Source organism: Leucopleurus acutus (assembly GCF_964270905.1).
Source record: "Leucopleurus acutus genome assembly, chromosome: 9".
NCBI lineage: Eukaryota > Metazoa > Chordata > Mammalia > Artiodactyla > Delphinidae > Leucopleurus > Leucopleurus acutus.
Window position 1 is genome coordinate 77,139,490 of NC_139144.1, and position 27,221 is coordinate 77,166,710.

Below are 27,221 nucleotides of genomic sequence, written 5' to 3' on the forward strand. Positions count from 1 at the left end.
AAGTAGGTAATGCACCTTTTTATCCTAGAAAATTTTAAGGGTGTTTCCTATGAAATGGATGCACAGTATAGTCAATTCTCTATTAACAGAAGAGATCCAAGGTTCAGATAACCTTTGGAGATTAAGATGTCTACACTTGTCTTTCATCAGGAATATCCTGGAGGGTAGTGATTATTACACTTTTCACATTCTGGGAAGCTGAAAAAAAATAAATAAATAAATTCCTGATCCTAGTGAAGAGTGGGCTCCATTAAACCCACCAGTCCTTAGATGGGCCCCCACTGGAGAAATGCATGCCAGTGTACGAAGGCTGATTTCTTGGTCCTTAAATCTATCATGATAGGTTGATGAAGACCAGTTTGGGAAGCTGAATTGAGAAGTTTCTTTCAAATGCATTTCTGTGTGGCTGAGCCAGAAGTATTATCCAAGGACTCTTCTGTGGATCAGACTCCAAATTTCTTCAGTTTCCAAGTCCCTGACTTCACCTGTGCACCCTGTACGGGAGGTACCAGAACTGTGTGGGATGGAGTCAACAGCTACCTCAGCCTGTTAGGCTTCATAGTGGGTTTCCATACACAGTGCTTCAAGTTCTGACTCAAATTAGACAATGACCTTGAACTCTGAGGTGTTGCATAATCTTAGCAACAATAAACGTCAGTCCTGGGAAGAACAGTGAGCATAAATAACCTTCCTCTAAGTACTGGCAATGGGCACTGTCTTGCCACAAACTCCCTCCTGTTTACACATACTACAAATGAGCACTACTGTGGACAGTGACGACGACCTCGATGACAGCTGACCTTTGTCCATTGCTTACAATTCCCAGGCACTACACCAACTACCTTTAAAAAGAAAGGCTAATGAGCAAGCTTCTAATAATCAGATGCTCAAACAAATAAGACAATGTCCTTACCCAATATCCTCAAAGCAAAACAAAACAAAGCAACTGTATTTCGAGCTGTAGAGTTTGGAGACGTATTGTAAATTATAGGACAAAACCCAACATACAGGTACTCACTCTGGTTTTTACACTTCGGTCAGTTCCAGCTTCCAACAAGAGTTTAATACATTCTTTATTTCCATTTTTACAGGCCAGGTATAGAGGTGTCTGTCCTCCATCAGCAGCATGATTAATATTAGCATCATATGCAATTAATAATTCTACACACCTAAATGCAAGATTATGATTAATTACATACAAACTGGGTTTGATTTCTGAAGTACCACCTGACCAAGATATTAAATAGAGAAAATAATGCTAGAGCAATTCTGCATCTTTATTTACATGAATTATTAAATATATGTATCAATTATTCCTGGTCTTATTACATAGATACTGTTTTTAACAAGCCTGGGAGATGTATTTTAACTACTCCCATGAAAATTTAAAATAGCAGCTTTGATCAAGTGTGAATACGTGGTTTATGACAGTTCTCTGCAACCAAACTGTGAAAGTAGTCCTTGGAATATGTTTAACTGTGCTTGACATATATATTATTTGTGGTTCAAAATAGTTTGAACCTTGAAAAAAGTCAGGCTGCTGAGTCATTTTGAGATTTCCACTTGAGAAAATAATTAAAAATAGCACAGACAGCAGGGCACCATTTGCCTCCACTATAAAAGGCAGTACGGAGACAGAAAAGGGCCATCTTGGGGAGAAAAGACAGCAGAGGCTGTCCTGTCTCCTGAAGTGGGGCTAGTTTATGAGGAAAAAGATACAGCTAAGCAGAAACACACTGCCCTGAGAATCAAGAAGGAAAGCAATGGGGTAAATTCAAGACTTCACGGCACTTAGGAACTAACTTCAGTTTGCAAAATTAGATGAGAATAAACTTAAAAAAGAGTGATAAATCATCAAATTAAGAAGGAACTCACATCTTTGTTTCTTTGCTCAGATGCATGTTTTTTTCTTGGCTTCCCTTGGCAACATCTGGTTTGTTTATGCATATTTTTAAAATAAGTTACGTACTAATGTGTATCTAATACACATTTAAATTAATCAAGCCCCTGCATTTCACCAGGGTTCTCCCTTTTTGCAAAACCATCCACGCCTCTGTTCCCATGACTGTTATACTATCCAAGCAAGTGGCCCTACAGACTGCCTGCTGGCAGTAAAGGTAAAAGTGTAGCCCAGAAGAAGAATCTCTCTTGGAGGACTTAGGATGCATGCAAAAAGTAGCAGCAAAATCAGTAGCTCTGATCCTCAACAATAAACTCAGGGTGATGAGACAAGTTAGACACACAGAAAAAGAAAAAATACTGTACTTTAGGGATGCATTTTGAATTTTTTAAAATTTACCTTTAGGACTAGTAACATTAGTGTAAAATGTAAAACCCGTACTTCAAGAATTCTGAGATTTGTTAAAGGAAACATTTCTATTGGGATGGTAAAATAAAAAAGTTGAACACAGCTTTCATTCTCCAGAGCCTGCCATTTCATCACAGGCAAATAAAGCAATTTAGCTATATTCTATTTTATTATTAAAATATTACTTGATTTTAGAAAGTTATATTTATAGTCAACTGACTTATTAAGCTACTGAAGAAATCACTGCTAAACTTACGTATATTTTACTTGCTAGGCTCTTTTTGGTTTTGTGCTGTAATTTCTTTCAGTATGTAAGCTCTGCTTCAATTTTTTTTTAATGATAAAACAAAGTGAATAATTGGGATTTAATACTGAATAAACTGCCAGTAGGAAGCTATAAGAGTATTACAATTAATATAATTCTATGTTTTACGTTTAATGCCATCGCACATAAAAAAGGTTTTTAGGTTGTGGTGGTGGAAAATAGTGAACAGCAAAGTGTTTAACAATCTGTTATATAACCACATACACAGTCGGCTGACCTTATCTGCAGGTTTCACATCTGCGGATTCAACCAACCCCAGATGGAAAATACTTAGAAAAAATCCTAGGAAGTTCCAAACAGCAAAACTTGAATTTACCACATGCTCGCAGCTATTTACATAGCATTTACATTGTATTACGTATTATAAGTAACCTAAAGATGGTTTAAAGTATACGGGAGGACATGCGTGGGTTATATGCAAATACAGCACCATTTTATATAACGGACTTAGAGCATGCTCGATTTTGGTATCTGTAGGAGGTCCTGGAACCAATCCCCCATAGACAGGAGGGATGACTTTATGTTGATATGCTAAAAATAATCTTCTTCGGAAGCAAGTTCATTCACATGAGGTTTGGAAACAGCATATTCCTCTTCTTCATTTCCCTCATATACAAACATCTATCATTAAGAAAAGCAAATTTAGGAAACTTTCACAAGCCTCATAGATAGCCTCATCCACCAGAGGGCAGAGAGCAGAAGCAAGAAGAACTACAGCCCTGCAGCCTGTGGAACAAAAACCACATTCACAGAAAGGCAGACAAGATGAAAAGGCAGAGGGCTATGTACCAGATGAAGGAACAAGATAAAACACGAGAAAAACAACTAAATGAAGTGGAGATAGGAAACCTTCCAGAAAAAGAATTCAGAATAATGATAGCAAAAATGATCTAGTACCTCGGAAAAAGAATAGAGGCAAAGATCGAGAAGATGCAAGAAATGCTTAAAAAAGACCTAGAAGAATTAAAGAACAAACTAACAGAGATGAACGATACAATAACTGAAATGAAAACTACACTAGAAGGAATCAATAGCAGAATAACTGAGGCAGAAGAATGGATAAGTGACCTGGAAGACAGAATGGTGAAATTCACTGCTATGGAACAGAATAAAGAAAAAAGAATGAAAAGAAATGAAGACAGTCTAAGAGACCTCTGGGACAACATTAAACGCAACAACATTCACATTATAGGGGTCCCAGAAGGAGAAGAGAGCGAGAAAGGACCAGAGAAGATATCTGAAGAGACTACAGCTGAAAACCTCCCTAACATGGGAAAGCAAATAGCCACCCAAGTCCAGTAAGCGCAGAGTCCCATACAGGATAAACCCAGGAGAAACACACCAAGACACATAGTAATCAAATTGGCAAAAATTAAAGACAAAGAAAACTTATTAAAAGCAGCAAGGGAAAAACGACAAAAAACATACAAGGGAACTCCCATAAGGTTAACAGCTGATTTCTCAGCAGAAACTCTACAAGCCAGAATGGAGTGGCATGATATACTTAAAGTGATGAAAGGGAAGAAACTACAACCACGATTACTCTACCCGGCAAGGATCTCATTCAGATTCGATGGAGAAATCAAAAGCTTTACAGGCAAGCAAAAGCTAAGAGAATTCAGCACCACCAACCAGCTCTACAACAAATGCTAAAGGAACTTCCCTAAGTGGGAAACACAAGAGAAGAAGAGGACCTACAAAAACAAACCCAGAACAATTAAAAAAATGGTCAAAGGAACATACATATCGATAATTACCTGAAACATGAATGGATTAAATGCTCCAACCAAAAGACACAGGCTTGCTGAATGGATACAAAAAGAAGACCCATATATATGCTGTCTACAAGAGATCCACTTCAGACCTAGGGACACATACAGACTGCAAGTGACGGGATGGAAAAAGATATTCCAGGCAAATGGAAATCAAAAGAAAGCTGGAGTAGCTATACTCATATCAGATAAAATAGACTATAAAATAAAGAATGTTACAAGAGACAAGGAAGGACACTACATAATGATCAAGGGATCAATCCAAGAAGAAAATATAACTATTATAAATATATATGCACCCAACATAGCAGCACCTCAATACATAAGGCAACTGCTAAAAGCTATAAAAGAGGAAATCAACAGTAACACAATAATAGTGGGGGACTTTAACACCTCCTTACACCAATGGACAGATAATCCAAAATGAAAATAAATGAGGAAACAGAAGCTTTAAATGACACAATAGATCACATAGATTTAATTGATATTTATAGGACATTCCATCCAAAAACAGCAGATTACGTTTTCTTCTTCAAGTGCGCACGGAACATTCTCCAGGATAGATCACATCCTAGGTCACAAAGCAAGCCTCAGTAAATTTAAGAAAACTGAAATCATATCAAGCATCTTTTCTGACCACAACACTATGAGATTAGAAATGAATTACAGGGGAAAAAACGTAAAAAACACAAACACATGGAGGCTAAACAATACGCTACTAAATAACCAAGAGATCACTGAAGAAATCAAAGAGGAAATCAGAAAATACCTAGAGAAAAATGATAATGAAAACACGACGACTGAAAACCCATGGATGCAGCAAAAGCAGTTCTAAGATGGAAGTTTATAGCTATACAAGCCTACCTCAAGAAACAAGAAAAATCTCAAATAAACAATCTAACCTTACACCTCAAGGAACTAGAGAAAGAAGAACAAACAAAACCCAAGATTAGCAGAAGGAAGGATATCATAAAAATCAGAGCAGAAATAAATGAAATAGAAACAAAGAAAACAACAGCAAAGATCAGTAAAACTAAAAGCTGGTTCTTTGAGAAGATAAACAAAATTGATAAACCATTAGTCAGACTCATCAAGAAAAAGAGGAAGAGGACTCAAATCAATAAAATCAGAAATGAAAACGGAGAAGTTACAACAGACACCGCAGAAATATAAAGCATCCTAAGAGACTACTACAAGCAACTGTATGCCAATAAAATGGACAACCTGGAAAAATGGACAAATTCTTCGAAAGGTATAACCTTCCAAGACTGAACCAGGAAGAAACAGAAAATATGAACAGACCAGTCACAAGCAATGAAACTGAAACTGTGATTAAAAATCTTCCAACAAACAAAAGTCCAGGACAAGATGGCTTCACAGGTGAATTCTATCAAACATTTAGAGAAGAGCTAACACCCATCCTTCTCAAACTCTTCCAAAAAACTGCAGAGGAAGGAACACTCCCAAACTCATTCTACGAGGCCACCATCACCCTGATACCAAAACCAGACAAAGATACTACAAAAAAAGAAAATTACAGACCAATATCACCGATGAATATAGATGCAAGAATCCTCAACAAAATACTAGAAAACAGCATCCAACAACACATTAATAGGATCACACACCATGATCAAGTGGGATTTATCGCAGGGATGCAAGGATTCTTCAATATATGCAAATCAATCAATGTGATACACCATATTAACAAATTGAAGAACAAAAATCACATGATCATCTCAATAGATGCAGAAAAAGCTTCTGACAAAATTCAACACCCATTTATGACAAAAACTCTCCAGAGGGCCTTTCCTGGTGGCGCAGTGGTTGGGGGTCTGCCTGCCAACGCAGGGGACACGGGTTCGTGCCCCGGTCCACATGCCGCAGAGCGGCTGGGCCCGTGAGCCGTGGACACTGAGCCTGCACGTCCGGGGCCTGTGCTCCGCAAGGGGAGAGCCCACAACAGTGAGAGGCCTGCATACCGCAAAAAAAAAAAAAAAACTCTCCAGAAAGTGGGCATAGAGGGAACCTACCTCAAGGTTCCAACCAGGTTGATTCTTTATAGGAACCCACATATAAAGGCCATATATGACAAACCCACAGCAAACATCATTCTCAATGGTGAAAAACTGAAACCATTTCCTCTAAGATCAGGAACAAGACAAGGCTGTCCACTCTCACTACCATTATTCAACATAGTTTTGGAAGTCCTAGTCACGGCAATCAGAGAAGAAAATGAAATAAAAGGAATACAAATTGGAAAAGAAGAAGTAAAACTGTCACTGTTTGCAGATGACATGATACCATACATAGAGAATCCTAAAAATGCCACCAGAAAACTACTAGAGCTAATTAATGAATTTGGTAAAGTTGCAGGATACAAAATTAATGCATAGAAATCTCTTGCATTCGTATACACTAATGATGAAAAATCTGAAACAGAAATTAAGGAAACACTCCCATTTACCACTGCAACAGAAAGAAGAAAATACCTAGCAATAAACCTACCTAGGGAGACAAAAGATCTGTATGCAGAAAATTATAAGACACTGATAAAAGAAATTAAAGATGATACCAACAGATGGAGAGATATACCATGTTCTTGGATTGAAAGAATCAATACTGTGAAAATGACTATACTACCCAAGGTAATCTACACATTCAATACAATCCCTATCAAATTTCAATGGCATTTTTTACTGCACTAGAACAAATAATCTTAAAATTTGTATGGAGACACAAAAGACCCCGAATAGCCAAAGCAGTCTTGAGGGAAAAAAACAGAGCTAGAGGAATCAGACTCCCTGACTTCAGACTATACTACAAAGCTACAGTAATCAAGACAATATGGTACTGGCACAAAAACAGAAACATAGATCAATGGAACAAGATAGAAAGCCCAGAGATAAACCCACACACCTACGGTCAACTAATCTATGACAAAGGAGGCCAAGACATACAATGGAGAAAAGACAGTCTCTTCAATAAGTGGTGCTGGGAAAACTGGACAGCTACATGTAAAAGAATGAAATTAGAACACTCCCTAACACCATACACAAAAATAAACTCAAAATGGATTAGAGACCTAATTGTAAGATCGGACACTATAAAACTCTTAGAGGAAAACACAGGAAGAACACTCTTTGACATAAATCACAGCAAGGTCTTTTTTGATCCACCTCCTAGAGTAATGGAAATAAAAACAAAAATAAACAAATAGGACCTAATGAAACTTCAAAGCTTTTGTACAGCACAGGAAACCATAAACAAGATGAAAAGACAACCCTCAGAATGGGAGAAAATATTTGCAAACGAATCAACGGAGAAAGGATTAATCTCCAAAATATATAAACAGCTCATGCGGCTCAATATTAAAGAAACAAACAACCCAATCCAAAAATGGGCAGAAGACGTAGACAGACATTTCTCCAAAGAAGACATACAGATGGTCAAGAAGCACATGATAAGCTGCTCAACATCACTAATTATTAGAGAAATGCAAATCAAAACTACAATGAGGTATCACCTCACACCAGGTTAGAATGGGCATCATCAGAAAATCTACAAACAACAAATGCTGGAGAGGGAGTGGAGAAAACGGAACCCTCTTGCACTGTTGGTGGGAATGTAAATTGATACAGCCACTATGGAGAACAGTATGGAGGTTCTTTAAAAAACTACAAATAGAACTACCATATGATTCAGCAATCCCACTACTGGGCATATACCCAGAGAAAACCATAATTCAAAAAGACACATGCACCGCAATGTTCATTGCAGTACTGTTTACAATAACCAGGTCATGGAAGCAACCTAAATGCCCATCAACAGACAAATGGATAAAGAAGATGTGGTACATATCTACAATGGAATATTACTCAGCCATAAAAAGGAACGAAATTGAGTCATTTGCTGAGATGTGGATGCATCTAGAGACTGTCATACAGAGTGAAGTAAGTCAGAAAGAGAAAAACAAATATCGTATATTAACGCAGGTATGTGGAACCTAGAAAAATGGTACAGATGAGCCGGATTGCAGGGCACAAGCTGAGACACAGATGTAGAGAACAAACGTATGGACACGAAGCAAGGCAAGCGGTGGGGGGGATGGGGGTGGTGGTGGGATGAATTAGGAGATTTGGATTGACATGTATACACTGCTGTGTATAAAACTGATAACTAATAAGAACCTGCTGTATAAAAAACAAACAACAACAAAAAAAAAGAAGAGCAAATTTAGGATCCTACTTTGCATTTAAATTCTCAAATATGTTTAGTTGAATTTATTTGCCAATGGATCTTAAGCACTAGTTTACACATTCAGCCAGAACTAAAATATGTGTGCAAATTATAAAGAGGCTCTTTTCATAGGAAAAAAAAAAAAAGAATTAAGAGCATCACTTACTTGAAATGTCCCTGAGCAGCTGCAGCACACAAGGGTGTGAAGCCATTTTTATCAGCAGCATTGACTTGGGCTTCTGCATTCAGCAGCAATCTCACACAGTCTATGGATTTTAATAGAAAGCCATTTTAACTCCCCACTTAGTCATGATGAACCAAATTCTGTACGAGCTGTAGACAAACACCAACCCCAAGGGACCTCTCTGATGCACAGCTCATCTGACAATTTTTTTCAGGGCCGCTGTGAGACTCCACAGACTCTTATAAAGGGAAAGCGGCCCCTTTCCCCCAGGATTGTAATACCCCAGAGTCACCAACTAAGACATGACTTCTTTCTCTTTTTTTTTGGCGGGACAGGGGGAGAGGAGCTGCTGATGAGTGAAAGGACCGTCATATGTCAGAAAATGTTTTATCAGATTTTCCCATCAGTCAATCCCCAAAAATAATATTACTGGATGGAGAACAAAATCCATTCACCAAATTGATATACCATTCTTTGTATTTAAATAGTTAAATTCTTACTTTATGATGTTTAATTTAATCTTTAAAATGCTTTCATGTTGTGGTCATCTTATACTTAACTCCCTGAATGAAGATCAAGGAGAAGCCACACAAAGTCATCAGACTCAGGCAAAAATAGCACCTAGACCTCACATTCCACATGTTATTAACTAGACTGAATTTCTTTAGAGAAAATTCCCACAGTACTTTGGAAGAAGTACTCCAAAATACTTTTAAAATAATGAGCTATCATCTTGTAGTTCACTAGAATCTTGCATGTAGTCCACTCGAACAGAGAGAAGCTCTGAAAACTTCCAAGGAAGCCACATTATGTGAATTATCCAAGGATCACATGGCTTACATATGCAACACTATTTGACTTTGTTCTTGCCATTGAATCATCTCTTTATCTGCACTACTGTATGTTTTAGTATATTTGACTCTAAGATTTGCTTTTCAAGGAACAAGATTAATTCCCCGACTTCATCGATATGTCGTTTATAATTGTACAACCTCTCCGTTCTCTTAAAAAAATACAAATAACTATAAATTGTTCCAACTACAGAACAATTTCAGACCCATGACCTTTCCTAACTACTCAAACTTTCCCTCACTGCAGCATGTGCTAAAGCCCTAAGGCTTTGCTTTCACAGACACCAGCTATTTCTAACAAATTAGAGCTATTTTGTCCTGGCCAAAGCGATAACATATGGGGGGGCTTTATTTGAAAATGTCCTTTACAGTTACTAGACCCCAAATTTCTACAAACCGAATACATTTCATTGTGCATAAAACAGAGATAACTTTTTGCTATCTGCAGTAAAAATTTAGATTATTACGGAACTGTCCAATTTGGATTTTTAAAATGCTTATAAAATCTTTAAATCATGTAAAAAAGTTATTTATTCTACCCGAAAGAGAAAATTTGAAACCTAAATTCACCTTTTGCTCATAACAGTGGTTACAGGTGCTTTTGATTCTGCATCCTTTTGCAAGAGGGTGATACAGTGAGGTAAGATGCCACCATCTTACCTGTATGTCCATCCTTAGCAGCAGAATACAAGGCAGAATGGCCATCTTCACAGGAGTAATTTATGTCCAGTCCTTCTTCATTAAGCAGCATTGATAATAAAGTGACATTTCCCTGGGCAGCAGCTTGCTGAAGAAGGGTGGGCCTGCCAGCCAGGGGGGCAGGACCACCACTCATTAGCAAAGGGGTTAGGGAGGGTGACCAGCCTGTGGGTTAAAGTGACCCTAGTTAGAGAGTAGGAGCAAGGTCAAGAGACAGATATTACCCACTCCTTTCTGAATTACACACACACAGACACATGAACATGTACCCCTAGAGGATTACGTGGTTTCTAACATTATCAATCTGTTAATATTTACTTTAGCATAAATCTGTACTGTTATTTCAATCTTACATCTACTGTTAGTTAAATTAACATACATGGTGACAAATTATTTTTAGTCATCAGTCTTGCACAGGTAAGTGTTAAAGGGGTGATTGGTTTCAGGAAACTAAGAAAGCTGTCTCGATTTGAAAGTTCAAACGCCTCCTCAGGGTTTCAAAACAATTTGAATTTTAAAATTATGTACAGATTTCCTCAATTTTGGGTATCAACTGATAGATATCTTTAGGTATAAGATATAGATAATTCTAAAAAATAGAAATTTTCCTTTTTCTACAATGTTTCCAAGGTACTTAATATAAATTTTACATAAACCACTGAGATGGACCAAATACTGTCAAGGAATCTATTTACATTCCTTGAATTCCCTTATTTGGGAAGAAAAATAATGGGCAGCCAACTTCTATTCAGTGTCAAGAGCTAACAGAAGCACACATATATAGACTATACCAGCACAAATATTCAATACACAATTTTGAAGACTATGTCATCTGGTCATCTTCACATTTTGCACCAAAAACTTTTCATCAGCCACAAAACAGAACACTCTACCATAGAGTTTTAACAAAAGTCATTAAGAGTTATCATAGAGATTTCTCATCAGTATTTAGCAGCTTTAGAAGAGAATCTGTTAAGTGTGTGAAGTCGGTTGCATATAGCATGGAAAATTTTCTGAATTCTTCCTTGATCAAAAGGCTGTAAAAACAGTAAAGTAAAAATGTTTATTTAACATGATATATAGGTACTTAGTGTATTTTAGGCTTAAATACAATTAACTTTCAAAATAAGTCATTTGTATTTCTTCCTTATGGAGCCCCCAAAACCTGAAAGTTGGTGTGTATATGGGGCATATGTGCACATATTCACTCCTGGGGTACACTTTCTACCTCTGTCTGGTAACATTCTCTGTAGTAAGATACAATAGTGGAGCTTTTATATTCCCTGCACCTTGGTAACAGGATAATATTCTAAGTACATGGGTGTTATATTAATATGTAATAAACTCATAATTGAATCTTGAATTATTGGCCTTAAATTATTTCACTAAGTATTAAAAAAAAGTGCATATCAAAGTATTTCTCAGTATTTTAAAGATTCTTTGGGGAAAAAAAGCAGTTTCTACAAATGAAACTGCTTATTAAAAACTGGATATTATATCTACAGAATCAATTATTTGGGTCTCTGAGTAATTTATTGCTTTTACCCTATTAGACTGCAATAACATAAAATTCATTGCTCACAAAATTAAATATTTATCTAAACTTTACGATATTTTCCCATTGATATTCGTTAGCTCTTCTTACAAAAGTAAGATTTTTTACTTCATACTTACAAGAAGGCTCCTCTCTGATAACATTTTACCTTTTGTATTTTCTTAAAAACAAAGAAACAAGCCCACAAAAATTAAATCAGTACTTATTAGAAATAGATGATAAACAGAGAAATTATAAACACCAAGGTATGAAACCTTGACTGCAAAGCAAACACAAAAGCAATTCAAACGCATTGGCACTGTGGTCCTCTGTGGAATAGGAGGGACTGTGGCTCATGCTCAGTCAGTCTGTCTATCTGTCTCTCTCCCTTTCCTCCCTCCCGACCTTGACCCCAGTCCCCTTTCTGTCTCTCCCTCTGTCTGTCTCTCTCAATCCCTCTACCTCACCCCAGGGGTCTCAGTTCTTGACACCCTTTTAAGAATATCAACTGGTATATATTAAATTGTTTCCTATTCTTTTGGGTTTTGTTTTCATTTTTCTTTTTTTAATACAATTCTAGACTTTGGGGGACAATTAAAATATAAATATATTTTAACTTTTTTAATGGAAATATTCCATTATGGAGATAATTTCCTGGGAAACTCCATTTCTAATGTTAAGCTACCTTAAGACAAAATATTTTATTCAAAAATTTTCTCAATCTCTAGACCACTCTAGAGTCTTACAGTTCTGTTATACAAAACTCCAGAAGAATATATTTCAATTTTATTTTCTTATTTTAAATACACTTAATAATCTTTTAAAAGTGAAAAATGCTTTATAAATACCAAGTATTCTTAAAGTTTAACTACATTTTTTTATCTCCACTATCATTTCAATTTTCTCCAGCACAGGCAAGCTTAAGTTATTATAATAAATCCTGCTATAAAGATGGGAAAAATAAAACTTCACCATGAGACTTTACTGTTCATTTGAAATTCCGGACAATGATAAAAGTGATAATATTTAGTTGACTGGTTAAGTAATGGTTAAGTAATGATAGAACAGACCTGCAGTCATACAGCTACTTTAATGATGTTAGAAAAAGGTCATTCAGCTTTGCAGTATCATGTGCAAACATTAGTAAAAGTGAGCATCTGGCAGAACGTGCAGTGATGAAGGGAACAGACAGAACATGCAATGGCAGAGGAGTGAAGAACAGCTTCTGGCATCAGCTTCAGAGTGTGGAGAAGGTTAATCTCATTCATAGCTCAGATCAATCTCGTTTTCTGACTTAGCCTTTAAGCCAATTAAACATGGAGGATAATTTTTTAAATATATGTTTACCTAAGGAAAAAAATCTGAACCAAATTAAATAAAATGTATCAAATAATAATTTTTAAGAAAAACAGAAACAACACTTGCAAGGGTATGGAAACTCAGTTGCCTGGGGTGATTTCTGGTTTAGGCTTCTGTTCACCTAACAATTAAAATGTGTTCATTTGACAAGGTCAGCAGCAGCAAGAAATTCTAATTTGTTTATAATTTTAAAGGTTATTTAAAAATTTAACATTTGGCTATAAAACTGCTAATCGAGTTAGAGTAATTTACAACACAATTCATTAAAGTGGTATCTTTCGTCATTGCAATTCTCCTCAGTGCTTTCATTTAACCATAATTGTTTATCATACATATAAGCTGACATAGAAACAGATTTTTAGAGTTTGAAAGATCATGGGATCTAGATTTCCAAAGAGGGAGAGGTAGTGAGATGCTATTTGAAAAATTCAACAGGCAATTTTAATACATCTTTTTGGTTTGGAACTATTATTACTTTTTTGGTTCAGTGCTTTCATTTTTAGATGGAAAAACTAATAGCTCAGAGAGAATTTGCTCTTTAGGGTAATACACAGCAAGCAGCAGAAATGGACTAACGTTGCATTTTTATACTCAGTCCAGTGCTTTTTTCATCACCGACATTGGAAAACACATCAACCAGGTATTTGATAGACATGCTCTGTCCCCATGTCCTGCTCTTACCAATCACAATGACATTAGTGGCTATTTACAAGATGCATACCCTTCACTGAGCCTATGTTTTGGCGAGGCACATGCTCACCCAGGCACAGGTAGGTTAGGAAGGAGGATGGGGGGGGTGCTTCCTAGTTGCTGCGGGCACAGCAGCAAAAATAGGGGCATCTAAATGGAAAACAGGTGAAATCCTATATCTCATTTGGAAAGTTCAGGTTGACCTACATCCATGGTTGAGTTATACACCCCAACTATGTAACTGCAATAACATTTCTATCCCCCAATAGAATGGATGTTCAGTAAATTCTTGCTCATGACTAACAACTTCCACTGCCTCCATTTTCTCCTAATAAACTATATTTTATAATCAAACGACAAAAAAGCTTGTTACCGCACCAAACGCAATCCTGCAGTTCTAAGAATATTTTGGCCAAACTGCAAAATCAGAGAACAGAAAATGAGGAACCAGTTTCACGGATCTTCAGTGACTGCTATTTCTTTGGTTCCACTATTTATCCTCTTTTGTTCTCTAGACACAAGCAAAGGTGTTTTTTCAGAGGAGTTATGGTTCCTTTACCCAAAACCCCATTGTATCCTAGGCAGGGCATTTTAGTGAATAAATAATGGACTAGGAATTCTCTGACTTTAACGGTTAACTTAAAATCCTGCTGTCAAAAGTTCTTCAGTCACGGATCCTGATTTTAAAGCTTTTGCATGGGGAACAAAGGGCATTTGGAGCTGAACTCTGGAACACAGTAATGACCAAGGCAACTACTGGCAAATCACTGGGGTATAAAGCAAAGATGGCTTTGTATTTTTTAAAAAACTGGCAAAATTCATATATCCCAGGAAGTGTTTTCTGTTTTATAGCCTATACATTTATGTCAACAGCACTGCCATGTCCCCAAACATTTTTGGAACTTGTGTTTTGCAACTACCTTAAGTCCTTATAGCACATTCTCTGATGCTCCTTGAATGGTAGCAAAAATTCCTCCTTTGAGGGTGGATTTAACTTGTGGCAAACAGCTAACATCATTTTAGGCCATGAGAAAGGCCATCCAGCTCAGTAATACCATTTTAGATTAAAAAAAAATATGGAATGCTCAATGCCTGGAAAGACATCCCAAAGCAATACCAGAGTCAATTCTAAAGGAAATTTTCAAAATGCTTTAAGCAACAGTAATTTGAAGCAGTAATAGCCCCTCTTTTTGTTCATCACTCATGCTGCTCTAAGCTCAATACCATGCTCTTTGTACGTTATGATATTAAATCCTCCTAACAGCCACCCTCCCCAATATGAGCAGCATAAGCTCCATGTTAAGGATGAGAAAAGTTGCTCAGTTCAAGAAAAATCCCCCAAAACATACAGCTGTCAATGGCAGAGCCTAGACTCCAAGGCAGATCTGACTGACATCAAAGTCCATGCTGTTTCCAATTCCCAATTTTGCCCCTTAAAATATGAATCTAGCCTCTCAAAGAGCTTAATTTCAAGGAGACAGCTTATAATTGGATAAATAAGTCCCATTATAATGCTCTCATTACCTGATAAAATTAGCAAGTACAGTACTACCTGTTTTTCTTATTCCCATGCTTCTCCCTAAATTTTAAATGTAACACAGCTCAGATCTTCCTTTAATTCTTAAAGTTCTCTCTCATTAGAACCAACAGTCTGTACTAATCACTAAGATCCTGGGGTAGAAGAGACCCTGCGAAGTTTCAACAGAACTATGACACCGTAACATTATTTTAGAGCCATATTTACTCAGTGAAAGATGAATGCCAATAAAAAGCAATGCTTCCTCTAGCACTATATAACGAAAGGGAAAAATCCAGTTCTTTATCGATTCTTTGTTCAAGAGTCCCAGATTCGGTGACTTCATAAACCACATCTGCAATGGAAACCTTCTCTAATATAGCCCACATGCTATGTTATCCATCTGTGCTCAAGTGTTAGGAGATGACAGCTCTAAATAACTTCTGAAATAAACTAAACTTAGAACAGAGACTTACAAATATACACACTATTTTTGAGGTTAAAAAAAATAAACACCAAACTGATATTAAAACTTAGGATATACCAATTACAGAACACCTCTAATCAATTTGATAATCCAAGGTTGACTGTAGTGTCAATAACTACTTGAAAGCATTCTTTCAAATGTCATCTCAGAAGGGACAGACCTGACTGTCTGGCGATGGCTCACTAATACTGAAGTCTTCTGAGACAGATATTTAATAAGAAGGACGAGCCCTTCCTCCCATGGAAATGCTTCAGTCTCTCTAAATTAATGGTCTCCATGTGCTCCAAACCACTACTTTCAGGTTATTTTTAAAAGAAGACAACACTTAGCATAACAAAACCACAATTCATATAGCAAGATGAATCACCATACCCCGGAGCCTTTAGAGAAAAACACAAAAAAAGAGAGGAAAGAAATAGGAAAAAAAAAAGTATCAAATTAAAAAAAACATTTCAAGACAATGTGAAGGAAACAAAGGCAAGTGAGAGGACAGGCCACATTCTTAAAGAAGGGTATAACATTCCAATCCCTTTACCTGATGCTGTTACCAGGAGGCTGTCTGAGGCACCTGCTCTACAGGATGAGGCACTAACAGGGTTTATGGAAGAGCGAAAGGCAATGGTGGTGGGAATGACAAGGGAACTTTCTGAACATGCAGGTTGGTTCAGTCCAGGGGTTTCAGCAGGCCAGGCACCCACCTGAGACGTGGCCAGGGCTGAAACGGCACAGCCTGCAGGTGCCACAGTTAAATCTATGGATGGTTTTGGTGGCAGCTGAGGGGAGGAAGACTTAAGGAGATTCTCCTCACTTATTACCCTGTTCCCTTGTGGCAAACTGGAAGGAGGCGAAGCCACAGTTTTGTTATCAACTTTGGCCCCTGCATTGGAGGCCCTGCTGCTATCCATGACAACCTTGAGTTGCGGGTGCGGTGGAGAAGGAGTGTGGGAGAGCCCTGGCTTTTTGGGAGGGATGGGAGGAGGGTTTCCTCTGTCAACTCGTGCGGCACCGGGAGTCTTTAAACTGGTCCGACCGACGGGGGGGTAGGTGCCAACGTCCCCCGTGGGGGGCACTCCAGGTCTCGGGGGCGCTCCCGCTGGAGGGCTCGTAAATCTTGACAGTGCTTGGGTCACAGTATTCCGAGCTAGCTGTTTGGCCACTAGGTTGTCACGACTTGTAGGAGATACATCTCTGGATGGAGGACTTTGGGTGGTGTTCCCGTTTTGGTCTGGGTCATTAGCATTGCCCTGAAATCGAAACCGAGCCGCTTGGATTCGCGGGTTCAGGCCTGGATGCAGAGGCGCGTTGGCACACGGTGAATGTAAACTGTGAGGAGGTGGGGCGGGCGTGTGCCCAGCAGCCGGGGCGGCGGTGCTGGGAAGCGGGGATGCGCTACTGGTTAAATCTGGTGTTGAGCCGCTGCTCGGTCCATTTTCCTCAATTCTGTTTGCGCTTGGAGGTGGGACAGTGGGCAGAGAGGAACCAGTCAAGTCACCGTGGGAAGCCTGCCTGTCGATACCTGGCCTGACCAAGTCGGCACTGGCACACGCATTCCCCTTCGCATTGGCGGAAACTAGGGGGCTCCCCATGGCAGGCTTTACAGGCACGGTCAAAGGTGACTTCTTCACGGGGTCAGTGCTCTCTATCGCTAAGTCTGTCTGGCATGCAACAGATCTTGTCATCAGTCCCTCTGTTCCCACAGATATAGAGACCAAACGTCTATCTTTTGTCTTCCGGGGGAGAGAGAGGCTGGGTTTGCTGTCGTTTCCCCTTTTCAGTTGCTCGATCATCTTCTTCATCTTGTCTATCTCCTCTTTGAGGTCAGTGGTGTGTGCTTCTTCTCGGTGCAGCTTGGCACGAAGCTGTTCCCGCTCTGTGTCAAACTCTGAGAGCTGTTTTTCCATCTGAGCTTCCATTTCTGTGCTTCTTCGTTTCTCAGCAGCGAGTTCCTCTTCTAACGCACTCGTCTTTTTCTTCTCCTCTTCCAGTTTGGCCATCACCTCTTCTAGCTTCTGGGCCTCCTCTAGGACTTTGCCTGAGAGCTGCTTGCACTCCTTGACCAGCATCAGGACCACGTGCTTGTTCTTGCCTCGCTCCTCCTCCAGGCGGGTGGCCAGCTTCTTGTGCTCTTGCTCAAGGGCTTGGAGCTGAAGCTTTTCCATCTCCAGCTGGAAGAAATGCACAGGACAGCCCTGATTAATAGGCAGAGGATTCTTTCAGCCAAAGAAGTGGAGAGATTTTTATTAATTTTGTAACAATTACATGGTTTGGGTTAAAGTGCCACATTTCTGAAATGTGTTGTGAGATGACAGATAATATTTTAGAGACTCATTAAAATGAGAAACTAGATGTAAACCGTTTTACAAAAAACATCTAAATTACAGCAACAGAAAAAAAATTTAATGTATTAAAGTTAACTGTAGAAAAGGAGAATAGTTACCTGATGCTTCAAAATCACAACACAGAGTTTAGCAAGGTCTGCTTTGTAAAAACAGAACTCTGTTAGGGAACTGACTTTTTTTTTTTTTAAGGTTTAATGCCTTAAAATTACTCATTTCTGAGGCACTGTTTAATAAAAAGTGCTGAAAACAGAGGACTTCAGTTAATTTCTAAACTCCTATACTTGCTAATCATATTACTTAGTTTTTTGTAAACTTCTTTGAGCTTATGATGGGTTGCTGTAGAAACCATGTAAAATCATATATGAAAGTTCTTTGAACTAATATATAAGAAATATCTTATTAGAAATACAATCAGTATCAGTGAACCCCAAGTCTGACCTCATCTCCTTCAATCCCACTTTGCCCACTTGGCTCCCATGACACTGGTCTCCCCCGTGTTTCTTGAACATCATCCTGCCTCAGCGCCTCTAATCTTGCTGCTCTCTCTGCCGAGAAATTCCACCACCACCCATCACACAGGGCGCCTGCACTGAGGAGTCTGTGCACTGCACAAGGGTGACCGGCTGCAGGGGTGAGAGGGACCGAAATCCAGCTCTGCCTTCTCACCACGTGTCTGCCCAGGCCTGGGGTTGTATCTGTCTGGAAAGAAGGGTGCGTTTTCCTTTAGGGAAAAAGGCTCTGTCTGCTCACTGAGCCACAGGTCCCTAGGATTTAGGCTTTCCAAAGCAACATTTGCTTAACTGATCAACATAGAGAAGAAGCTTTTAAAAACTTTTAAACCTCCAGGTGGGTTTTCTAATATGCACAAAAACACCCAACGGCACAAAAGCCTGGCTCTTTTTCTTCCTTCAGGACTCTGCTCAACTGTCACCTTCACAGCGAGGCTGCCCTCACCATCCTGTGGAAGACAACAGTCCTTCCCACCCTTGTACTTATCACTCTTTGGTTAGCACCTGCCTACCTCAACTACAACAGGACTCCACAAGGGCAGGGACTGTGTCTTCTTTGCTGCTGTGTCCCCAAGACCTAGAACAGTCTCTGGCACACAGTGGTGCTTAATAAACTACTGATTGAATGAATGAAATCAACACAGTTCACAAAGACATCCTTCCAAAGGCTGATGGACTTTTTGGATACGAAGGCCTTACAGATGCACTATTCTAACATGTTCACCCAGGTTTCCCACTTCTCTCCAGGAAACATCTGCCATGAGGTGCTTGTGAGGGATACATCCCAAGCTGGGCTGTAGTCGTCAGGCCGGTCCACACGCCTTACCTTCTCAACTAGAGAAACTTTCCCTTAGTGGTCCTTACAGTTTAAGGTTAAAGTAGATCTACCTGATGAAAGACATGGAAAGGACTCCCGCAACCCCCAGATGTTAAACACAAATATACTCTCAAGAGAGACAGGGATTATTCAAGCCAGTTCCAAGTCATCAGTGACAGAGGAAGGAAACGCTTGCATGTGATCCATCAGTTGAGAACGTGCTCCTGTTCCTCACCGTGAAATCCATTCCCCTCAGTCACGCACGAGACCAAAAGCAGAGAACGGCTCACTGCCCAACCAGCAGTCAGAGGTATGATTCACTTACTTTGGGATTCTTCCTGCTTTGAGGAAGTCGCCGAATAGCAATGCAATGGGTCCTATAAAGAGGTGATCAGGAATACAGATAATTCCCCAAGAATAATTAGAGACAACTATCCATACACATACACTCCTCTACTCTATGAAATTTGGGGGTGACTTCATAAGTAGATTACGTAAGATTTGGGAAACAATAGTGCTGTCCTATACTAGATGTATATGTATATTTTATTCATCTGGGTGCCTCACAGAAAATTGGACTTATTAATAGCTAAAGCACTTTTAACTCTCCTAAATGCATCAAGCAATAGGTTACTATGGAAGGCATACAGAAAATTAGAGCTATAAAGAAAATATTAAATATGTTTTGTATTACCCCCTCCCCTTCCAAATTCTTATAGCCACGTAGGAAAAAGCACATATCGGGTAAATTTTCAGCTTATTTTTAAAATATGATTTTCCTAATTTATCTCTGAAGGTGGAAAAAAAAGTTTTCTTGTAGAATTTAAGGGCTACCTGCACTTTATAAAACAACTAACTAGAGGCCAAGTTGGCGATTTCCCTGATGTCATCCAGTTATTCCATGTCAGGATCCCGGCACTCATTCAGGTCTCCAACTGTCTCAAATTTTTCCTACCACATCACACACACTGCCCATAGTATTTCTATACTATGGGTCATCACACTTTATTTTTATTTTATTTTTTGCAGTACGTGGCCCTCTCACTGTTGGGGCCTCTCCCGTTGCAGAGCACAGGCTCCGGACGCGCAGGCTCAGCGGCCATGGCTCACGGGCCCAGCCGCTCCGCAGCATGTGGGATCTTCCCGGACCGGGGCATGAACCCGTGTCCCCTGCATCGGCAGGCGGACCCTCAACCACTGCGCCACCAGGGAAGCCCCACACTTTATTTTTGAAATAACTTTCATCTTACATTTTAGAATCAAATTAAAGACTTCCAACAGGAGGTCAACTCAACTAATCTCAGATATTTATACATTAGACTATACTCCTATAAAAGCACCCATAATTCTTCTGCATCTTTGTCCTTCCATCATTCGTGCCTTATAAATCTGATCTCGGAGGAACATGAGTCTTTTTAATCTCACTACAGATAGCAAAGCACAGAGGAAACCACATAACCATGCACCTACAACACATGGTTCCAAACTCAATTGAGCTCTGAGCCCCAATCATCAATCACTCTGCCTAACTCTGTTTAGCCTCCTCTACCATTTACTACGTCAGGGAATATTTAAACCTCTGCTACTCTCCCCAATACTTCACCCAATGACAACTCAAGAGACTCTCAGTCTACCCTAATAGACTCTTTTATCAAGAAAATTCAGACTAACTCACTCCCTCTACATCCTGTCTCGTCCCTTAAGCTTTTTTATAGCCACTCCAGTCCATATGTCCTTCCCTTCACTCTAAGGGAGAGAGGATTCCATCTGCTGAAGGTCAGACTTTCTTCAACAATTAACTTCATTACTCCCTGTCACCTCTGACTTGCTCCATCAGTGATCACACTGCTCTTTATAAATATTAAATGTCTTCCTCTCTATCAGCTCCTTCCAATCAGTATATAAACATATTCCCATACTTAAAAACTAATTTTTATATTAAAAAAAATTCCTTGACTATTCTGGCCCAGAGACAAAGTTCTTGTCCTTGAAAGAGTAAGAACTATAGTACTAAGTTCTAATCCCAACTTCTTGGCCGTGTCACCTTGATAAGTTTTCCCTCTAAAGATCAGTTCTGTTTGGTTCTCTTATCTGCACAACAGAGCAATGACAGTCATTACATTATAGGATTAAATGAGGCAAACACATGTCAAGTATCTACCATTGTGCCTGGCGCTAAAAAATGTTAAGTTTTCATTTCACAACATAATAACTATTTGTGCTATTTAAAAATGTCAGTTTTACACAGTGTTTTTCCTCTGAAAACACATTTAACAGGCAAACAAAGATCTAGAGAGCTGACCATATTAAACATACAGATGATGTTTTTTATAAGTTTGATAGCAATTATAATATAACAATGCAAAGTACACCAGAGAAAGTTCCACTACCAGGAATGGTGAAACAACTTTTATTAGACTATCTTCTCCTGCAGATAATAACGATAAACATTTGATAACATATTAAGAAAATAACTATTTGAAGGCTCTGGAGAGCAATAAAAGTGATAAAAATAGGAGAGGAGTACACCTTCCCATTAGGAAGAAGTCAACAGCACTGGATGAGATTTCCCCTTGTAGAGCTTTTCAAGTGAGGGCTATTCCCTGTGCGGATAGCTCTGGCAGCAGGAGCTCAAGCACAAAGCATCCCTTACAGTGGCCTGAGGAGCCAGAGGATGAAAGCAACTGGAGCCACTGCAACTAACCTCACCAGCATCACTGGTTAACTCTTGAATTATACATTCGTAGAAGAGATTCCATACTGAATGACAGAGGTGGCTGCTGAATGGAACTGAGCAAATACTTCAGCTGTTGCCAACTGCAAAAAGCCAGAGTTCAGAGTATGAATCTAACCAGGTTAACTACTTACTAGAAATACACTCTTCAGAAGATAACAGAATCCACAGTCTCTGTACCACATCATCTATAATGTCTAGTATGCAATAAAAAATTACTGGGCATGCAAAAAACGTATTTTAGGTGATCCCCTGTCAAGAGGAATGTACTCAAACAGAAACTGATCTTAAGATGATCTACACTGGAACTCGCAAACAAGAATCTTAAAGCAGCCATTTTCTACGAAAATATAGTTGCAGTGACTGAACAGGATAGGAGTCTTAGCATAGAAATGCAAACTAGAAACAAATGGAAAGTCTAGAACTGAAAAGCATAATATCTAAAATGAAAAAAAAAAGTTGACTGAATGAGCTTAATAGAAGATTTGAGAGAGGAAAACTTAAAAAGAAAAAAAAAAAAACAATGAACTTGAAAACAGAGCAAAATAAAGTATCCAATTTGAGGAACACAGAAAAGAAGACTGAAAAAGTGAAGAGCACTTCAGTGACCTGTAGGACAATATAAAGTGGTCTAAATTCCACATAACTGGATTTCCAAAGGGTGAAGAAAGAGAGAATGGGGAAGAAAAATATATTAAAAGAAAAAAATGGACCCAAAATTCACAAATTTGGTAGAAAACAAACTTGCATGTCCATGAAGCTCAGAAATCCCAAAACAGGATAAAGAAAACCATACCTAGGCACATCAGAGTAAAACTGATGAAAACAAAGATAAGAAATGGTATTGAAAGCAGCCAGAGAAAAAGACACATTACATACAGAGAAACTATAATATAAATGATGGCTAAATTATTATCTCCAAAATACATGAAGTGAGAACTGACAGAAGGGAGAAAGACAAATCTATAACAATTTTCTCTCATCTAGATTAAAAAATCAGCGAGAACACAGTAGCTCCGAATAACACTATGAAAATCACCTGGCCTGACTGACACTATGGAACAGAATACCCTAGGACTACAGATGATGCAGTCTTTCCAGATGCCCTTGCTGAGCTATTAAAAACCACCAAAAAATTACAAAAGACTAAAATGTTACAGAATATGTTCTCTGACCACAGCAGAATTGTAAATAAATCACAATAAGATATTAATAATACCCCAAAATTCAAAAATAAAACAGTTCTAAATAGTACAAAAGTTTAAGAAGAAATCACAAAGGAAGTCAGAATATACTTTGGGCTGATTGAAAATAAAAAATATCAAAATTTGTGGGATGCAGTGAAAGAGGAGTATTTAAAGGCAGATAAAGTAGAGGATACAGACAAACTTATATCTTTAATTGCTTACATTAGAAGAGTTTTCTCCCAAAGAAGACATACAGATGGCCAATAGGCACATGAAAAGGTGCTCATCACCACTAATTAGAGAAATGCAAATCAAAACTACAATGAGGTATCACCTCACACCAGTCAGAAAGGATATCATTAAAAAGTCTGCCAATAATAAATGCTGAAGAGCATGTGGTAAAAAGGGAACCCTCTTACACTGTTGGTGGGAATGTAAATTGGTGCAGCCACTATGGAGAACAGTATGGAGGTTCCTCAAAAAACTAAAAAGAGAGTTGCCATAGGACCCAGCAATCCCACTCCTGGGCATATACCCAGACAAAACTATATTTTGAAAAGATACATGCACCCCTATGTTCACAGCAGCACTATTTACAATAACCAAGACATGGAAGCAACCTAAATGTCCATCGACAGATGAATAAAGAAGATATGGTGTGTGTGTGTATATATATATACACATACATACACACAATGGAATATTACTCAGCCATTAAAAAGAATGAAATAATGCTACTTGCAACAACATGGATGGACCTAGAGATTATCATACTAAGTGAAGTCAGAAAGAGAAAGATAAATACCATATGATATCACTTATATGTGCAATCTAAAATATGACACAAATGAACCTGTCTACAAAACAAAAACAGACTCACAGATATAGAAAACAGATTTGTGTTTGCTGGGGGTGGGGAAGTGGGTGGGGGTGGAGGATTGGAGTTTGGAATTAGCAGATGCAAACTATTATATACAGGATGGATAAACAAGAAGGTCCTACTGTAGATCACAGGGAACTATATTCAATATCCTGTGATAAGCCATAATGGAAAAGAATATATAAATCTATAACTGAGTCACTTTGCTGTACAGAAGAAATTAAACACAACATTGTAAATCAACTATACTTCAATAAAATTTTTTAAAAAACAAGAGTTGTCTCAAATCAATCATCTGTTACCTTAAGAAGCGAGGAAAAGTTAGGTGAATGAAAGACAAAGTAAAAGGAAAGAAATAAAGGTAAAAATCAATGAAATACAAGAGACAAATGATAGAGAAATTAACAAGGCCAAAAGTTTTTCAAATAAAATATCATTAATATTGTTAAACATTTAAAGAACAGATTAAGAAACATAGAAAAACACAAATTACAAATAAAAGGAATAAAGGATGGGGTACCACTATGGAATGAATATTAAAAGGATAATAATGAAAACCCTGTGCCAATAAATTCAACAAATCAAATTCCTCTGAAACACACGACTTTCAGAATTGACATAAAATGGAATAAAAGATTGAAATAGCTTTATATCTTTATGAGAAACTGAATTCACAAATAAAAATTTTCCCCTAAAGAAAACCTCTAACTCATATGGATTTACTAGTGACTGCTACCAAACATTAAAGAAAGCCAAACTCATACATGTCCTTTCAGAAAATAAAGAAGGAAATGCTTCCATTTTCCTTTATGAATCCAGGATTACTTTCATATCAAAACCAGTCAAGTATTATTTTTAACTTTACAGAAAAATTATCACTCATGAACACACACACAAAACTCCTTAGCAAAATATAGGCAAACTGAATCCAGCAATATTTAAAAAGAGTAATAAAAGGTGACCCACTAAAGTTCACCTCAGGAATCCAAGTTGGTTTAATATTTGAAAATGAATTAGTGTGATTCATCATATTAAAAGAATAAAGTGCAAAACCATGACTACAGCAATAGATGACGATAAACCATTTTGCAAAATTCAAAACTCAATCATGATAAAAACCACTCAACAAAGAATAGAATGAAACCTTAATGAGATAAAGGGCATCTATAACAAAGTATAGCTAACATCATACTTAACCATGAAACAGACTGTTTTCTCCCTAAGTAAAGGAAAAGCCTCTGAAGTCTGCTCTCAATATTTCTGTTCAACATTGTATTGGAGGTTCTAGTCAGCGCAATTATGGGGGGAAAAAGGAAAAGAGGAAGGCAGGCAATTTGGAAAGGAAAAAGTAAAATGGGTTCTGTTCATAGGTAACATGCTTGTTTACCTACAAAATCATATAAAATATACAAAACAACTGCTAAAACTGATAAGCAAGATTAGCAAGATCACAGGATACAATGTCAACACACAAAAAGTCAACTGAATACCTGTATACTAGCAACAAATGTTTGGCAGAAAATTAATTGTGTTTATAATAGCATCAAATATTTAGAAATAAACCCAACAAAAGACATTTAAGACTACTAAACTAAAAACAGTAAAACACTGCTAAAAGAAACAATGAAGACCTGAAAAAAATGAAGAAAAATACTATAATCATGGGTTGGAAGACTCAATTTTGTTAAAGATGCCAATTCTCAACATATTAAAGGGTCAATGAAACTTCAATCCCTGAAAACTTTCAGAGAAACCAGCAAACTGATTTTAAATTTTTATGGAAATGCAAACGACCTAGAACAGCCAAAACAATTTTTATAAAGAATAACAAAGTTGAAAGACTTGTGGTTTGTGCATTTAAGGCTTATTATTTAACTACAGTCATCATTTACCTGAAGTTGAAGTATAGAGGTAAGACTAATCCATGATGAGAAAATCCGAAGAGTGTTCAGTGGCTGCCTGAAGTGGGGGAGGGATTTATGGAGAAGACACTCCAGGAAACTCTCTATGGTAATGGATACATTTTCTATCTTGTAAGGGGTACAGCTTACACAAGTATATGCATTTTAAAAACATCAATTTGTGTGCTTAAGATGTAAATTTCACTTTAATGTAAATATCTCTTTAAAAGCTATAAACAATAGTAAATTCCAGGTTTGCGTGTTTGCTTTTTATAGTGCTATGGATTAATAATTCTGAAACTACTCTCTGTGTGATCTAGGCTGGAGTACATGAGTAATATATTTAGGTATAATGGGTTCCAGCTTTCTCACTGTTGGAGAAGTTAGTTTTAAATAGAGAAAGGATAAGAATGTACTCCCTATGGTTTTGGATTAGAATCAGAGGTGTCAATATAAGTACGAACTCATGGTTTCATACAGACAGAACTATAGATAAATAAAATATAGATTTGTGTGTATATGAAATATATGTATAAATATGATAATTATAATTTCCTAGCTTTAGTTTCATTTCTAAACACCATTTTCCATTAAAAAGGAATGGAAGTAACAGCTTCTAGGAGTAAGAGCTAACTGCAGGGGTTGGGAAAAGAAAAGTGTACGATGAGCCTGCAAGAAAAAAATACCTTGCTGTAACAAAATAAGGAAGTGCTCAAAGGATGATGGGAATATATCAGAAGGAGTAGCTTGAAAGGGCTCTCACTGGCCAAATCTGGGACAATTTTGAGCAGTGATCCACGGACTGTGGACCTGATGGGTAGGGGTAGGAACAGACACCCCCAACTAAACCGCACACTGAGGAGATTATAAAGGAACCACAGCCTCTTGTG

The 27,221-nt window shown here is 38.0% G+C and overlaps 1 protein-coding gene across 4 annotated transcripts in view; it reads right to left on the reverse strand.

Moving 5' to 3' along the window:
* The window catches only part of CTTNBP2 (cortactin binding protein 2), a gene marked incomplete at its 5' end in the record, with an annotated part of 152,598 nt that overhangs the window by 61,915 nt on the left and 63,462 nt on the right, over positions 1-27,221 (reverse strand). For all 4 annotated transcript variants that reach the window (XM_082846962.1, XM_082846961.1, XM_082846960.1 and 1 more), the window contains 4 exons: positions 1,019-1,169; positions 8,811-8,910; positions 10,340-10,543; positions 16,500-18,129. In XM_082846962.1, the coding sequence (XP_082703088.1) occupies positions 1,019-1,169; positions 8,811-8,910; positions 10,340-10,543; positions 16,500-18,129 (2,085 nt within the window). The remainder of the gene's footprint in view (positions 1-1,018; positions 1,170-8,810; positions 8,911-10,339; positions 10,544-16,499; positions 18,130-27,221) is intronic.